Consider the following 18,476-nt stretch of genomic DNA (forward strand, 5'->3'; position numbering starts at 1 on the left):
TAAGCTTAGGGCGGAAATGCATGGTTCACAGTGTAATGACCTCATCAGTTTATATGCAACAAAACCGGCAATATATGCCACAATTTTATTCACACACTCTGAGAGGTGGGAATGACTTGGAATATATATATAGTCACCTGCTTCTTGATTATTTGCATCATCTAGTATTCTTCCTTTAAGGACTGAATTATTAATTAATTGAAGAGAAGAATTACTTTCAGTGTTTCTTACACACCTGCTGGATACATTTAATATTGACACAGACTCTAGTGGTAAGCAGTTGCCTCGAACAATATCTTGTAGGTCATTGTGCACAAGCAATTTCTTATATGCAGCAGAAAACTGCCTTACTGTTGGATTGTTGTTCCAACCTCCCGTACCTCTTACTAGCCCAAACAGCAACTCAGTATGGTCCTGACTTAATTTGTATGTCATCAGAAACTTAAGGGTGGGTACTGGAGTTGCAATTAAGGTTTCATAGAGGTACTGTAGGCTTCTTATGCAAAAAAGAAAACCAAGAAAGCCTGTCTTTCTATTTGAAGATATGACGAGCTGCCCATCAGGGAGCGCTAGCGTTCTAATATATGTTTCTGCTGATATTAGAAAATCCTTGATTTTATCTGCATTTTTATGTTGCATAGGGCACTTGTATCCAATTGCGTTTAGATTTCTAGAGTTTATTATATCAAATAATGTGTTGAAAACCATAATGAAATCAATCGTGGCTTCACGACCACCAAATTCACTGATTTGTTCATCAATACATAATCTAAGAGACTGTGCTACTGATTCACTGAGTAGCTGTGCAGCTAATTTAACATTCATTTTCTTCTTGTGCCATCTTATATGTGCAACTCTCAGTTTATTCCCTAAATTCAGCTCTTCGTGTTCTTGAAGTCTGTGCAACTGCTCAATGTACTCCCACTTCACAAGGTTACAATTCCTATCAAACAGTATTTTTTTCGCACCCAGACAATTTCTTACAAGCTTTAACATGTGACATGGATCCAGGATTATGCAAACTGGTGCCTGTGTTACAGGGTGGGGAAAAGCTGACTCTACAGTTTCACATTCAAAATTGCAACCAAGATGCTTTATCATAGATAGATACTGTGAGGTCAAGGTAGGGCATAGTGAGGTTAAACTAGGGTGCGGCTGGGTGCGGCGGACACCTGCTGCTTCTTGCCAATCCCAAGATGGCGGATCTGACTTCACTTTCTGGACCGCGCGCCTCCTCCCCCTTATCCTACCTCCATGGCGTAAGCTGCTCTCTGGGTTATTGGATGCTGACAGTGACCATTCTGTCTATCAGTCTACAACTGGACATAATAAGCCGGAAGAGGATGGCCACAAAGATACTGCATCCAAGTCACCCTGTCCTTCACCAGCATGCTGCCCTCCTCCTAGTTTACACCATCCTCATTCATATACCTCTCCACCCCATCCCTCCACTTCTCCCCCTCCATCTCAGTCACATCCCTTTGGTTTTATTATGAACTTGATGCAAAGTCCCTTGAAAAATTTGTACAACCTCATCAAGCAAGCTGTCCAGTCTTGGAAGGAAAATGGCCAACAGTTCCAGTTGATTTTAGAGAATGTTTCATCTTTCCTAAGTATGGGTGTTCATAGGAGAGATATTGATGTGTTTGTTAATTATTGCAGGGGTCTGACAGGAAGGTGTATCCATAGTAAATGTAGTAGTCTAAGTGGAAGGTGCACCACTAGTAACTGTGGTAGTCTGATTGTAATAACAACTGTTGAAGAACATGACGATGATGCTAACCATTTGACCACCACTATTGCCCACTCAGCATCACTGCACGTGGCCATGCAGCCGCTCAGCACGGGACAGTCTCGGGAGATCCATGGCCAGCTGACAATAAGTGCATTTGACAGAGGCTGTCCTTCTCATTGCCTTCCTAATGTCCAGCATTTTCACTATAAGTTAGAGGAGAAAAACATGAAATTATTTGCACCAGGAACATCTCCCAATATATTATAGTGCCAGCATGTATGTCTTTAGTGGTAGGTGGGGGCAACCATCATCCTCTCACTTGATGTAGTGCTGCCTACTTCTTCCTTAGCCTTTATCATTCTTTTTCTGTGTCTGCCCTCCTCTCCTCCTGTTTCTCCCATCTTTCCTGTCACTTCTTATTGCTTTTCTTTCTGTTACAGGTGGTTTTACATTGAGTGACAAGCCAAATGGTTTCATGTAAGCCAAGAAACCATTTACAGCGCTGGGTGGTAACCGTATAACCAAACCGTACATGCTCCGTACATGTCAGCAAGTGGGTTGGTGGAAGGTTAGTGCCCCTCCCCGTAAAACAAATAACTCAAAGTCAAATGGCCACCCCTTGCGGGATTATGGCGTCTGGCAGTAGATAGATAGATAGATAGATATAAGCAAACAATTGCACAATGGAAGATCGTATAGTGGGGTTTAGGTGCACTGATGTATTGAATATTGGTTAGGTAGTATGTTGTTACTGGTAATAGGGTAGAAGGGAGTGTGCTTAGTTGGTGTGGTCATATGCTATACAGGTATTTGCCACTCGGTGTCCACAGTACGTTCCGAAAAATAGGATGTTAAGTGATCTGGACATTAAGCGACTACCATAACTTATGCACTGAATACTGTACTGTATATTGTACTATGTATACAGGTATGTGATATATACTGTACTGTATATTACTTGTAAAGTACAGTATGAAAAGCCCAAATTAAGACAAAAACACATATTAAAATACATGACTGGATGTGGGTGCCTGTGGCCGGTGTTGATGACACTGTTATACAGTAAACTTTTTACTGCATGTTAGTAAACTTTTTAGTTTTTTTTTTTTTTGGTCTATTTTTTACAGCTTTTATGTAAGTAGATTAGGTTAGCATAGATATGGCTAGGTTGGGTTAGGTTAGATATGGTTATGTTATGTTGTTAGGTTAGGTTAGCTTGGGTTAGGTAAGATTATATTACCAGCATGTTAAGTTAGATTACCTTAGATTTACCGGTAGTAATGTTCAGTTAGTGAAGGTTAGGTCAAGTTAGGTTAGGTTAGTAAGAATGAAATGACTTAGGATGGATTAACCTTCGGGGTGAATTGATGAGAAAACCCTCTAATCTGACGCCTCTCCCCAGGTACTGCACCCATGTTGTGACAGATGAAATTAATGGAGTGGCAGCAGAATTGCTCAAAGCTGTGGTTCTGTTCCAGAGGCGACTGTATGCACGGGACCCTGCCAAGGGTGCCATCAAGTCAGTTGATAATTTTTGTTGTTGCTGTTGTAGCACAGGTAGTAGTAGTAGTAGTAACTGTGACCCCAGGCCTATGTAAACAAGAAGCCAGTGGACTATAGGCTGAAGCTGACATTTTTCTGCAGTCCACCATTTTTCAATTGGGGGATGGGAAGGAAATTGATGGTTGTTTGTAAAACCAGGCAGTGGAACCACCGAGTTATATAGGCACTGGACTACTGGCACATGAAGGCGTTCTTTGCCAGCACCTGCTTCAAGTGAAACCGCCCTAAGTGAGACATATTTCTGGTTTGTGACTGAGTGGTTAAAGCCTAAAAACATTCATTTCTAACTTGCGAGCAACTTTATAATGAATCATAAGTAACTTTAAGTGAATATCGTCATCATCATCATCATCATTATCTAATCCTGTGTTGCCCCATGAGGAGTGTAGGAACCCAGGGCTAGGCAAGTTGGTCCAGACATTTAAGATGAGAGTGACCAGCCTCACTCATCCCTGAGTGGCATTACATGAGCAATAAACCCCAACCACCCCTTGGATATAAACCTACATTGGCTTAATCTGGCAGGAGTGCCTTAGTTACCCACTAAACCACCAGGTGCCATAGTTTGGTTATGTGGTTATCACCCAGCGTAGTAAATGGTTTCCTGATGTACAGGAGACCATTTGCCATGTCAGTCAGTGGAGAGTCACCTGTAGACAGAAGGAAGAAGAAAGAAAGAAGGAAAGAAAGAAGAGGAAGGAAGGAAAGAAGAAAGGAAGAGAGGAGAGGACAGTCACCTGAGAGCAGCACTACGTCGAGTGAGTGGATGGTGAGCGCCCCCACCTACCACTAATAGATGTTAATTCATCAGCAGCAGAATAATGAAACAGCTTTTAAAGTGAAACAGCTCTAACCTATTAAAGTAGAGTGATATTTTCTATTTTATTCTCTCATGATACAGTTTTATTCAGCATAAGAGAGACTTTGAAGTAGAGAGGTTAGAAATACCCTCCATCAACCCCATCACCATAGAAAGTCTTCCAAAGGAAAATGAAATAATCTGGTAGTTATGAAAATACAGTTGATTAATACATCGTTGGATTCATGCTATTAATTTAGGCCAAATTGTAACTCCCTTTATTTTGACAGGCAGAGGTTTGTGTGTGGGCTGAAGCAGACAACCAAGTTAATGGGCAAGATGTCATGCATCATTATGGCACCAAATATACAGAAGTGCTATGAACCAGGTAACAACATATTTGCATGTTTGTTTTAACCTGGCTCAGATCCTAACCTCTTTCAGCTCAGTTGATGGCCAAATGTAGTTGGATGAGAGTCAGTTTGACAAGCAACCAAGGAGATTCCTACCTCATAATGAAGGCTTACAGAATTTCATATGCCCTTGACTTGGTATTCAAGGTGTGGAAGTGGCCCAGCTTTGTCAGCTGAAAATTAACCAACAATAGTGTGTCAGCTGTTATTATATTACTGTATCCCTTTTCTATGTGCTTAATTGAGTGAAGTAAGCGGTGATTGATTATTTGTTATTTCATGTCATTGTTTGGTCCAATAAATTTTGGGTTAAGAGTGAATGCGTGAGAATGTTGTACAGTATGGTACAGTACAGTACAGGTACTGTAAGTAGTGTTATAAACAGTAATGTAGTAGTAACCACAACCCTAGGCTTATCTGAATGTGAACCCAGTGGATTACAGGCCAGAGATGCCATCTTCTTGTAGCTCACCATTCTCCTTTTAGAGGAGAGGGAGGGAGTTGAGGGAAGTATGTATAACTGGGCAGGGGAGCAGCTCGGTTATATCAGTGCATCCACATGTAGGTGTCCTTTTCTAGCTCCATCGTTTTGTTTAATTTTTGAAGGCTCTATGCATCGGTCTTGGTCACCTAATGGCGGCTCTCCATGCTGCTCCATCTGTGGCAGCTTCCCTATTCAGTCCCTCATCCCTGAGGTCACACTGAATGACATCGTCCCAGGTGTTTTTCGGTCTGCCTCTCGCAACCCTACCCCTAACATTAACACTTCTCACTTTCAGCACCCATTTATCATCATTCATCCCCTCCACATGCCCAAACTATCTCAGTCTGCCTCTCCTCATCACAGCACCAATACAGTCCAGTCCCAACCTACTCCTCAACTCTTCCATCATAAACCTAGCTCCCCCAGGCCTCACACTCGGGGATGCACTGCACATCCACCTAATCATTGTCATTTCTGTACATTTGAGCTTGCGAATATCCTCTTCCTTTACTGCCAGGTCTCACTACCATACAGCATTACACTCCTAACAAAAGCTGTATACAGAGATCCTTTACCACAGAGGGAGAACCCTCTCAATGTCAGGAGAGGCAACAGCTCCCTGAACTTCTTCCAACCACTCCTTGCTCTAGCCACAGAGCTAGCTCCAGCCCTGCCACAAGCACATAACATGTCTCCCAAATAACAAAACTCTTCCACACACTCAAGAGATCCACCAGCAAGTTCAATCCTTTCACGCCTGTCAATCTCCACCTGCTCTCTCTGACACACCGCACACATGAAATCAGCGTTATCTCGCAGTCTACCTCTAATACCACTACATCTCTTATGCACCCAATTATTACAGACACTGCACAAGATGGAATTACTTCCTATGCCCTTGTGGCAAATCGCACATAGCCATTCTCCTTCTTCTTTGACAGTACTGCCCCTAGCCCTGGATACCATCACTTTTGTTTTGTCTTCATTTACTCCTAAGCCCTTGTGCCCCATGCCATCTCTCCACTTCCTAAATAATGTAAAATGTACCCAATACAGTACTGGTATTTGTCCCTCAGCATCGTTTTAAGTGTGTTTAATGATGGAAAGGGTCGATTGTAGCCAACCAGTTTTTAAAAAATAATTTCTGAAATTTGATTAAAGTAAAACCTGTATGGTCTCTGTGTATTTTTACTGACTGCACTCTGTTGTGTGTAGCCTTTGGTAATCTATACATTTCAGTTCAGTTCCCTGTACAGCATCCCTTCACATACACTGTACCATTCACCTCATATGCTTTATACCTCGCTCTTATTTACCTATATTTTTCTGTTATACTCATGGATCAATTTTCTCTCAGTCATCCATTCCCCTGATTTAGTTGTCCCCACTGCCATCATTACAGATTTTTCTTACTCCTCACATTTAGGTACTTGTTGAAATGTTCTCTCCATCTCTGAAGTATTCTGCAGTACAGTTTTCTGCAGATATACAGTACAGTACTTTGTAAGGGCTAAGTAGCAGGGATAAGAAGCTTGGAGATGTAACAGTCACAGGCATTTCTTTTTAGATAGGTTCCCAAGAGGACATATGGTGTTATAGATGAAGCTAATAATACTGACTGTACACATGGTAAAAAAAAGGATCACTCAGATTATATACAAAACAGTATGACACCACAAGTGATGGATATTACAAAATGCCCATTATTCCCAGCCCACATTACTAGTACTACTTCTTAATGATGCAGTGAATGATGTGCTAGTGACATTCTTTTATCTTTTCCCTACTGAATATTATTTGTATAGGCACAATCACATGAAAATACAGTAAAAGTCCATTAATCCGAACGCTGATAATCCGAAAATCCCAATAATACGAATTTTTGAAGAAGGCCGACAAACTGTGCATTACTGGTGAGTTAAACAACCCATGACATCTCTTAGTTTACCAATTACAGTTTGTGCCTTCAATAAGGTGTGTGGCACAACCCACCACCTTCTTTTGTTGTATTAGCACTCCATACCTTTTACAACAATAAATATTTCAATATAGTTCAGTAATACATTAAGTAAAAAATTTGTGTAATACGTAATGTTAATATGTTCCATATTGTATTATGAATGAATGAAAAGTGATCCATTCGGTAAAATTTCAGTTTAAACATGAAATTAAGTGTCTTAGGGGTCCCACCCAAAAATCCGAAAAATCTGATAATCCGAATGATTCTCGGTCCACTGCCATTGGGATTGATGGACTTTTATTGTACAGCTTATTAATTTTAGACATCTCAAACTTTAATAATTATTTTGGGTATCAGTGTCCCCATCCTGCACAGTAATTTATCATGTATGCCATCTCTGTACTGACCCTTTTCCTAGTCTGAAGTGCTGCTTTATACCTGGTACTCATTTTGTCTTAACTTGGCCCAGAGTTTTGTCATTTCTAGCTCAGTGGCTGAAAAAGACAATGCCCTGTACTCTGGCTGTATATTCTCTTCATAGCACCTCTTCTTGACTACTATTTTTTTTTTTACTATAACCTGACATAAAATTGCCATCTCTCTATTGTAAATGCTGAGTTGTAACAACAGATTAGCACTAGAATATAATGCTAGTAAAAAAAAAAAAAAAAAAATCCTGTGGAGGGAATATAGAGCCATAGCATTGCCTTTTTCTGTCACTGGACTATGTGAAATAAGTGGCAACAGGAAAAAAATCTGGACCTTGTTAATGTAAAAGAAGCCTAGTATAACCTTCTAGTGTTTATCTTTTGCAACACCTCAGCATTCAAGATGAAGAGCTGACAGTTTTAGGCCAAGCAGAAGCAAGAGTAATATAAGGCACTCTTCCCCTGCAGGAGGTCTAGATGATGCTGTGGAAAAGACACTACAACAAGCAAAACTGCAAGAGGTGCCGGTTGTATTTGCACTGTCGCTGAAGAAACTGGGAGGCCTTACCCACATCAAGCAAAACATTTCCTGTGTTGGCATCATTAATTATCAGGGAGCTCAGGTGCAGTCACTTATGTTTGAATTCATGTGATGTTTGTGCTGGTTTTGTTGGTTATTTTGTGGAAGTAGTGTGTGGTGAGTAAGGATGGAAGCAGTATGATGAGTAAGGATGGAGGCTGTGTGATGAGTAGTATGGAAGCAATGTGATGAGTAACGATGGAAGCAGTTTGACGAGTAAGGATGGAAGTTTAATAGAGTGCAGGAAAAAAAAAATGGTACAATGAGATACTGACCAAAGTTAAAAAAAAAAAAAAATCCCCTAGGCTCAGTAGGTTAAGGCAAGGATATATATATATATTTTTTTAAATGGTAACGACCTAAAATTGCCATCTTGTCATTGTGACTGCTAGGCTGTAACAGTAGATGAACACTAGAATATGGTACTTGTTGCAAAGAAGTGTGTGGAAAGTACAGTACTGTGTGTTGAGCTGTAGCATCGTCTTTTTCTGCCATTCAGCCACCTGTAGTAATCTGCAAAAGGACAAACATCTGGGCCAGGCTGAGGTAAAAAAGGTATTGCTCCATGTCTGCAGGTAGCATTATGTAAGCAGGTGGTGAATCAGTAGAGAGGTGATCCACTATCCCAATGGACACAGATTTGAATCCCGGCTGGGGCATGGAATGGTTTAAGGGATTTGAATTTGACATGCCATAAAAACACCCCCACTAATACCATTACACCAGTCCTGTATGAGACACCCCTAGTATGTATTCAGTATGGGTGGCAGGTGTTAGTGCTGAAGTGGTGACATGTGGAGGTCTATGGTTTGTAGAACTGCTGGGCCTCAGGGAAAGGACTGTTAAGCATATGTCCAGAGTCAGATACATTAAAAGAAAAAAGTATGAAGTAAAATGACGGTTTTGCATTTAAGCCATAATTGTCAGAGTAACATTTCACTATAGTCCTTTTGCCTTAACTTGGCCCAGGTTTTGATCCTTTTGCTGCCTATTTCACGTATCTCAGTGGCAGAATGAGACAGTACTTTGGCTCAACATGATTTCCATAGTACTTCATTTCTAGCATTATATTCTAGTGCTATTCTCATGTTACAACTCAGCAGTGAAGGTGGAGAGATGTCAGTTTTTGTCTGCCAGCCTTCTTCAGTTATCCTCAGTTATGTTCTTCTCTTGACTCAGTGCTTAGCCAGAGTTTTAAATCATGGCATACACTCTAGTCAGTTAAGGCAGCTCCCTAACACCTCTTCCCAGGCATTTCAATTTTTCTCTTCCTCCTCTTTCTCTTCCAAGTCCTCCTCTTCCTGTTCTTTTTCTTCCAGTTCCTCTTCTCTTTCCTCTTCCTCATTTTCTTCTTCTTTTCTTTCATATCTCCTTTTTCCTCTTCCTCTTTCTGTACCTCCCTTTCCTCTTCTCTCTTGTCATCATGTTCTTCCTCTTGTCCTTTCTTTTCTTCTTCCTCTTCTTGTTCCTCTTTCCCTTTCCCCTCTTCTTTCTCCTCCTCTTCCTACAGTTCATCCTTTTCTTTTTCCTTTTCCACTTTTCCTCCTCCTTTTCTCTTGTTCTTCCTGTTCCTTCTCTTCCTCTTTTCCCTCTTCCTCTTCCCATTTTTGTTCTTCCCATCCCAGCAAACCATGCCCAAAGGCCCTCCGTCGGCTTTAGGGAGGCAGCGGCGGCTAAGTGTGAGCAACTATGCCTCCTCAGTGCCTGCGAAAACCCGCCAAGTACTTTGTCATTTTCAGTGAATATGAAAATAAACGTTTGTCATAAATCATACTTTCTGCTTAGTAAGTCTTACCTATACTTAGCCTCTGAATACTTTTTATGTTTCTTCACATTTAAAATCACCTGTAACAGTTGTAATAGCCCATGAAATTATGCAGTAAATGTGTGCTACTTTCGGCTCTTCAAACAATATACTTTTAGAAAATCTAGTTTTAAAGGTGTGTTATGGGTTTTAAACCGAAATATATAGTTAAAGCTACTTGCTGCAGGATCATCTCATCTTTACTGCAAAAAAAGGCATGTAATTCTGGTTGAAATACTCATAACATTTAATACTGGTGAAAGAGTGATATTACTTATAGATGTGAGAATGGCAGATGGTAATTCTTACTGGACAAAGAGGAGGAGGTTAAAACTGCAGGTGTCAGCACATTTGCAACATATTCATGTGAAGCCAGAATGAAGTTCATGAGATGCCAAGTATTCATCATCAGAGTTAGGGGTTATTGTGTATCTATGTATTCTGTGTGTACTATGTGCAATAACCAGTCAGCCTTTAGCACAGTGAATATGATATTGATAAAAAATTACTGTACATTTGAGAAGGCACTTTTACTTTCCAGGCAATGGTTGTGCATGGGTATTCCTGAAACATTATCATGTCTTACCAGTATGTCTGCCATTTATTTTTTCTTAGAAAAATGTATATTTCTTCCTTTTTGCAACCATTTTTATCATAACATTGTAGTACCTGTTATGTATTGTTTTCTTACAGATGGCTGAAATGTTTCTGGTTGTTGAGTTCACTGAAACGAAAGATGTGGCTGTCATTCCCTCAACATGGCTGAAGAGCAGACATGAAGCAGTGTGGCCTAAATACCAGTCTGCAACTCGTTTAACCAGCGCTGTCAAAAACAGAGACTCACCCACAACAGAATGGTTGAAGTACTCCATAAAAATAATGTATGAATCAGGTAATTTTTTTTTTTTTTTTACTCAGTACCATAATGGTAAGGTAGCTACCTAACATGGAAAAACAGAATGCACTGCCATGGGACAATATAATATTGTGCATATATATTTATTTCAAAGTAGGCCCAATCAGATTTCGCTATGCTATACATTAATTTCATTACTTGGGTCACTTCATTTTTCACCAATCCTTTCCTTGCTTATTTATGTTATCAACATTTCTGAACAGAATTAAGAGGCATCATATCCACATCTTATTCAGTACCTGTGTGTGTGTGTCTGGTGTCTGTCTTGTCATCTGTCATCTTGTGTCACATGTCTGTGTTCTTACACTCCAGGGCTACTGGGCAAATTCTGATTACTGGGTAAGTAAAAGGAAAACTGTTAATTCTAAACCTTCCCTGATCATGTCTTACTTAACCTGACTTAAGATGATGTAGTCATAATTATCATAATAGAATGAGGAAATGTTGAGGAAGAGCTCCTCGGTGTTATTATGGGGTATCTAGAATAATGTATAAAAGAAATATTTTCTGTGATTATGAATTGTGCATTGACAGGGTGGGAGGAAAATTTCTGCCTTTCTTTAGCCAAGTACCATAATCCCACAACGGGTGACCATTGATAAAAGAATACTGTTTTAGAGCACTCTTAGTGATGGTCCGGTAAGCTAATACATACCGTATATAATTCCTTTATATACCCACAGATACCTATGAGAAAGCCAGAGCTAAGTTACCAGAGGCTGTGTATCATTCTGACCTACACACAGCAGATACTGATTCTGATGCTGAGGATTTCAGCTTTCGTCATTCAAAAAGAAGAAAGAGGTATGAACTGTCTGACTTACTTCTCTCAAATAGTGAAATAGCCTAACAACACAGCATTTAAATGAGAGTTTTTTTTTTCCCTGTTGAAATAGGTATAAGTGTCATGTTGGGGGGGGTGTTTTAGCAGGTTTGCAAACAAAATAAATTTTTCCCATGAGGTTATGTGTTATTATAGTATGGGTTTATTTTAGTATGGGGGTCTGCAGACAAAAATGCTGCACTAAACGCCAGGGTACCATACAGTATATTGCCACAGTGTATAATTTCAGTATGGTAAACAGTATACAGTATTTAGTAATTTGAGGTTCCCACTCAGTGTGTGATTGTGCTAGTGTGCAAGGGTGTGTTTATGAGGAATTGAATACCTATTCAAGGATGTGTTTATGAGGAATTGATTACCTATTCAAGGGTGTGTTTATGAGGAATTGATTACCTATTTTTTATTCCTTATTGCAGATCTCCAGATAGATACACTGACCATGAAAGCTCAGATGAGAGAGGTTCTGGTTCAAGAGTTCAGAGTAAGACAAGAAAATGCATACGGGTGGCTCATAGCAGTGACAGTGATGCAGGTTGCTCCAAAAAGAAAACAACACTTAGACCAGCTCTGCCTAAGCCATCAGCACCAAGCCTGATTGTGTCGGAACCTCATTTGCATAGCAGTGACAGTGATGCAGGTTGCTCCAACAAGAAAGCAACAATTACACCAGTTCCACCTAAGCCATCATCACCAAGCCCCATCAACACCGCATCGAGATCAAGTCTGGATGGGTCAGTGTCTCAGTTACAATCTGAGCATATATCGTTAAGAGGTAAGACAGTATACTCTATTGTCTTTATGGTAATTTCCTTTTTTATACACCACTGAATTTTATTGCATTCTTACTGCTGCATAAGTTTACAGTACTGTGCATTAGTTCCAGAAAATATCAGTGCATACCAGTACAGTTTGAGACCAGTGATGATATGTATTGGGATGTGTCAGTTGTTTCAGCCACATGTTGGCAGCCCTTTACACTTGATGAATTGCCAGCATTATGCATGGACATTTATTTAGTCCTTCCCATTCAACATTTTTGTAATTCACAAATATCTGAAATAAAACACCCACATATTAACTAACCCTCCTGACATGTCTCAAGTTGAAGGTATCTTTTCTGTAGTCATCAATCACACCCTGCACTGATATTTTTCAGAGCAAGTGTATATAATTACAGTTAAGCAAAATTCCAAACAGTACAGTCAGCTCTGTAAAACCTTCCTCTTAAGAATGTGTGAACCAATGAGATACTGCACCTGAAATTGAGCAGTTCTAAAATGTGGGATGGCTTCCAGGGTGGAAGCCAAAGTCGTTTGTCTCATCAACTCTCTTCTCTTACCGAGTCTCTTCACTCTTTCTTCAGTGCAGTGTTGCAACACTGTGTTCTATTGCTCTTAAAATGGACAGCGCTCTTCTGAAGTCTCTCACTGCACACTTGCTCCAACACACCATTTGTTTTGGCTGTTTACTTATGTTTAAATGTGTGTGTCTATTGAGTGGGAGGATGGCTGTTGGCTGGTGGGGGACAGGTCAGCCAGGAGGCAATTTACTTGCGGCCACCCCCCTTGGGGATCATGGCGTCGGGCAATAGGATAGATAGATAGTGTTTGCTTACTCCTCATTTCATCATCCTGTTTCAATATCCACTGTAAGTTTCAAGACTGTAACCTTAGAGGGCTTGCTATACAATATTAGGGTTGTATGTAGGTCAGTGACATGCATTTTGTAATTACAGCCCATGATGCAAGGATCTTCATGGTACTGGAGGAGCTGTGTACTATACTTCATTCCCTTTCTGCAAAGCTGGACACACTCTTGAGACATAATTCACTTCAAGAGCAGGATCAAGAGGGACTTAAGGGAGTCCACTTCTCTCTAAATGAAATTGTGGATATGGCTGCCCTGGAATCAAAACTTGTGGATCCTGAACAAGAAAAAAAAGTTGTAAGTTGTGTGAATGATGTTTGCATTGATATTTCAGAGCAAGTTTGGACACTCATAGGCAGTGCATAACATTGATACTACTACTAATAATGTGTATTTCACTAACATGAGTGTATTGTTTCCATAAGCTTGGTGAGTGACCTCCTCATCACAGTCAGGCAAGGAACTCTGTCACAGTTACACGAAGACTCAGCACAGACTGACCACTTTCTTGTTCTATATCTCAGTTTCTATTTCCTTGGATCATGGGATTAAGAATAAACCTTCTTGCTCCTTGCGTGTCGTAAAAGGCAACCACAGAAAAGCTACTGCTCAAGGTGTCATGGCCACCCTGTATGGGATATGGTGATGGACCATAGATAGATAGATATTTCTTTACAGGGACTTAATTGGGGGGCAGTGGTTTTAAAGCCTTATATTTAGGGTAGAGTAAATAATTTATAATGTTTTTGGGGGGATATTTTGCAAAAGATAATGACTCTGTAATTACCCTTTCAGATTGCAAGACTTAGTGTAATAGGCGGAGCAGGTCTTCAGGACACGGTGAGGCGTATTCTACGTCACACTGTGACAAACTCCTTAGCCATGCAGTACAATTGGTGCGGTAAAGGAGCAGAACTCCGCTTTTGCAGCCTGAAGCTGAAGGACACAATAATTAGTAAGTAGTTAAGATATGCTCGCTTGGTAACAGCCTTCATCCAAGTCAGGGTTTCTCAACCCCTTGTGGCCTCCCCATTTGTCTAATTTTGTCCTGTGGCCCCCCTACAAATTTTCCATGGCCCCCAAAGTGGCCATATTGCCCACGTTGAGAACCCCTGATCAAAGGCGTCATCTCTGATGCCTCGTTCCCTCTTGGGAATCCCCCACCAGGGAATGGCCATGGCAGAAATATTTCTAGGATACGTTATCCTTGCACTTTTCTCTTATTCTTTCAACCATTTGTCTGTTCCCACCTTTTCTCTCAGTGATATACCAGTACTGCACCACTCTCTTCTGAACCACACATGGTTTCCCCTTTGAAATTGCATATATCCAAATCAGTTCAGTGTGTTCCTTTTAATCCATTCCATTACACCACAGTTCATTCCATGCCTTGCTCCACCATTCCAGATGTTTCACATTGTTCACTTAGTTACATTATCAATCCTTCTCTTGACTGTGATCACTCCAATGTAGCTCAACTCAGTGGACTAAATCTCTGACAAATTAGCTTAACTCATTGTCCATGTGTCACTCTCATATGACAATGTTGGCAACAACACCACTGCGCAGCTTTTTCAGTACCATACTTCTTATTAATCAGTTGCTCCTTAAGAATACTGCCTAGTTTTCCAGTCAGAATAATGCCTAGTTCTGGAGGGCCTTCAATGAATGTTGCCAACAACTTACTTTTTTTAGCAGTGCTATGGTCTTTTGTAGGGGTAGGTTGAGGTGGTTTGGACATGTGGAGAGAATGCCTGAGGATTCTGGTGTGAAGGTATGAATGCTGATGGAAGCAGAACAAGAGTATGACCAAGGAAAACTTGGGCTGAAGCTTTGAGATTATCTCTGAGCTAAGGGTTTAACTTGATGTCCAGATGATGATGATAATGATTTTTATTCCATTTTGTAAAATTTGATTCACTCCCATTCCACCTCATATGGATCTGCATTCTTAATTTTTATATTAGTTCAATGAACTCAAAGTAGCATTTATTTTTACAGAAAGTGTGCGTAAGAATCCAGAACACAGGATTGCAACATCAGCCTCAATAGAGAAAGTAATGAAGGAGTGGTTTCGTACAGCCAGGGACAGAGATGGAGGGCGTCGCCAGAGAGAAATAAGAGGCACCCAGCCACAGGACAGTGATACCATGTAGACATGCAAGATTTTTTTTGTCCTTCACCCCTTAAACTATATCCAAATGCCTAATTGCTTTACATCTGCCTCTTGAGAGTTCCATCCATTTGCATTATTATGGTAACTTATCCCCCTAGAAGTTTACTGGCACATTTTAGTTTTCTCATACCACATAAGTACATACATACTACCGCTACCTGACTAATATACCTCATTGGTAACACAGCTTTTTATGGTTAATGATACAGGAACACATTTCCTTTATTGAAAAATATATATTTTTTTTAAAATAATGTATTACTTTATCTTAGTGTTGTACTTCATATAAAGCACTGTAGACTACAGCAGAGTACCTAAACTATTTTCACCATCTCTATTGAAAATGTTTATAAATAGTTATTAGTTCTTGATATGCTAATGTTCTAAATATGATATATCGGAGCACATTGCATGCAGTCATTATATATGTAAATTAAGTCTGTGGAAAGTCAATTTTTTTCTGCCTCATTTCTAACACAGTTTTATCAAGTTTATGATATACCGTAAAACATTTACTGGCAATTTCGTACAGTGAATACTTGACTAGGTTTCAAAAATTTTGATGTACATATATGAAGTCATTTATCTATCTATCTACCTATCTATCTATCGCCAGACGCCTCAATCCCGTTTGGGGTGGCCACAAACAAATCGCCTCCAAGTCGCCCTGTCCCCCGCCATTTCACTCCCCTGCTCCCAACTCACACCCCCCTCTCTCATATACCTCTCCACCCCATCCCTCCATCTCATCCTCGGCCTCCCCCTCCCTCTTCCCCCCTCCACCTCACTCACATACACTCTCTTCGTCAGTCTTTCATTTATAATTTTGTATATTTGTAGTTGGTCGGGGGTGCACGGTCATTTTAACAATCTTATTTCTTACATAGTTTTCAGCTTTATAAATTCAGGGAAACTGAAGCACATACTGTAAAGTGGCCTTATAAAGTTCATAGCATACTTTACTTGTAAATGTAAGAAAGTTTGTACTGAAACTATTTATCACTTTGAAATGTATGTGATAGGAAGCGTTATGAGGAACACACTGAGGTGGTTTGGCCATGTGGAGAGGATGGAGGGTGAAAGTCTGACGAAGAGAGTGTATGTGAGTGAGGTGGAGGGGGAAAGAGGGAGGGGGAGGCCGAGGATGAGATGGAGAGATGGGGTGGAGAGGTATATGAGAGAGGGGGGTGTGAGTTGGGAGCAGGGGAGTGAAATGGTGGGGGACAGGGCGACTTGGAGGCGATTTGTTTGTGGCCACCCCAAACAGAATTGAGGCGTCTGGCAATAGATAGATAGATAGAAATGTATACCCTGTTAAGTACTAGTATACTTTTCTTTTTAACAGTTGCTTGAAGTTATTGCCTTTGTTAGAATTGAATCTCACTATTTCATGGCAGTTTGAGATGAGATAATCATACTATTACAGGTAATGTAAATACTCAGTATAGGAATAGAATCAATTGCTATATGTGACAACACTTAATGAGTGCGGGTGCTATTCACAATTACTAGTCAAAGATATATTTTGTATATATTCTGAGAAATGAAGAGGAATGTTTTTATTTTTATATTAGTGGTTTTGCTGAGGTTAAAAACTAGACATTGAATAATCCTTTCAGTTTGAGGGATTGAACAAAGTAATCAAAACAGTACCTGGAGTACCCTCAAACTGAAGAGATAAACAACTAAATTTCTCATCTAAACTAGGGAATAGCTATAGCTACATCTGATCTGTAATTTTGAATTAAGCATGAGTTGGAATACTTTTCTTTAGAAGTACTTTCTTCACTACTAAACAAACATTTGCGATTATATGAGTTAATTTCAGAATAAAAGTCATTGTAAGTATCTTGGATTTTATTTATTCCCTAGATGGATTAATTTATATGAACTGTAATGACACACAGAGTGATCCTTATCAATGATAGTAAATTTATGAGCATTTGGTAGAGATTTTTTTACCTTATATTATAAGCAGTTAATGGTAGCAATGACTGCGCTGGGCCTCTGTCAGCGGGCCTCCGTAGAACCTATGAGCACGGCTGACAGCGGCCCTATGTAAATTGCCACCGTTGGGCCGCCGGTATGACATACGTTTGGCCTACGGAGGGCCGCTCTGTTTGTGTTTGCTGGGATTCTTCCTCTTTCTCTTCCTCTATTCCCTCTTCTTCATCTGCCTTTTCTCTTTCCCTCCTTCGTCTTCCTCTTCCCCTTCTTCCTATACCTCTTCCTCTTCTTCCTCATTCTTTCTCCTCTTCCTCTTTCTCTTGTCCTTACCCATCCTTCCTCCTCTGCCTCCTTCTCCTCCTCCTCTTCTTCTTTCTCCTCTTCCTCTTCTTCCTCCTTCCTCTTCTTTCTTTCTTTTTTCATTTTCTATTTTCGTCTTTCTACTTTCTTCTGTTTTATTCTTTCTCCTTTCTTTCTTCCATTTCCTCTTTCTCCTTTCTTCTATTTTCTCATTTTTCTTCTTTCCCCCTTCGTCTTTCTTTTCTCTTCTTTGTCTCATTTCTTCGTTCTTTCTCCTTTCTTCCAATTCTTTCTTCCATTTCTTTTTCTCCTTCCATTTCCTTTTTCTCCTTTCTTCCATGACTTTTTCTCCTACTTTCTTTCTCATTATTTTCTTCATTTCTTCCATTTCTTTCTTTCTCCTTTCATCTTTATTTCATTTCTTCTTTCTTTTATTTTCTTGTTTCTTCTTTCTTTGTCATTTCTTCTTCCTCCTTTCTTCTTTCTTTCCCCTTTCTTCTTTCTCTCGCATTTCTTCTTTCTTGAATGAAGTACAAACTTTTGTATGAATGAATTTAAAGGTCTGCAACGTAAACATTGCCGTAACGAGTATAATTATGAATGGAACGTAACGTAAACAAAGGGTGAGAAAACATGAATGAACGACAAGAAAATCTCTTCATTTGTAGCCTAATCATTTCAGTCTCACGTTTAACTCATCTCAGAAGCGTTTATATATGTCCTACCACGTTATTACACACTGCAGAAGCATTAAGGTACAGTAATCAAGCGGAAATATGTTAAAATAAGAACTTTGAGAACGTGTGTTTTGAATGGACCGCACGCCAACTCGTGTTGCCATATGGTTATATTTGCATGCTTGTTGATTCTGGAAGAGCTA

The 18,476-nt window shown here is 40.0% G+C and overlaps 1 protein-coding gene across 1 annotated transcript; it reads left to right on the forward strand.

The window, feature by feature from the left end:
• The first annotated feature begins 9,593 nt into the window (after positions 1–9,593).
• Positions 9,594–15,429, forward strand: LOC145389834 (uncharacterized). The gene is made up of 6 exons (XM_080264971.1): positions 9,594–9,683; positions 10,995–11,021; positions 11,366–11,486; positions 11,943–12,058; positions 13,969–14,128; positions 15,175–15,429. The coding sequence occupies exons 1-6, from the start codon at positions 9,594–9,596 to the stop codon at positions 15,327–15,329; spliced, it is 669 nt and encodes a 222-aa protein (XP_080121097.1). The 3' UTR covers positions 15,330–15,429.
• Positions 15,430–18,476: the final 3,047 nt, after the last annotated feature.

Source organism: Coenobita brevimanus, unplaced genomic scaffold, assembly GCF_032717465.1.
Source record: "Coenobita brevimanus isolate Jiangsu-jjx unplaced genomic scaffold, ASM3271746v2 jjx.HiC_scaffold_2538, whole genome shotgun sequence".
Taxonomy (NCBI): domain Eukaryota; kingdom Metazoa; phylum Arthropoda; class Malacostraca; order Decapoda; family Coenobitidae; genus Coenobita; species Coenobita brevimanus.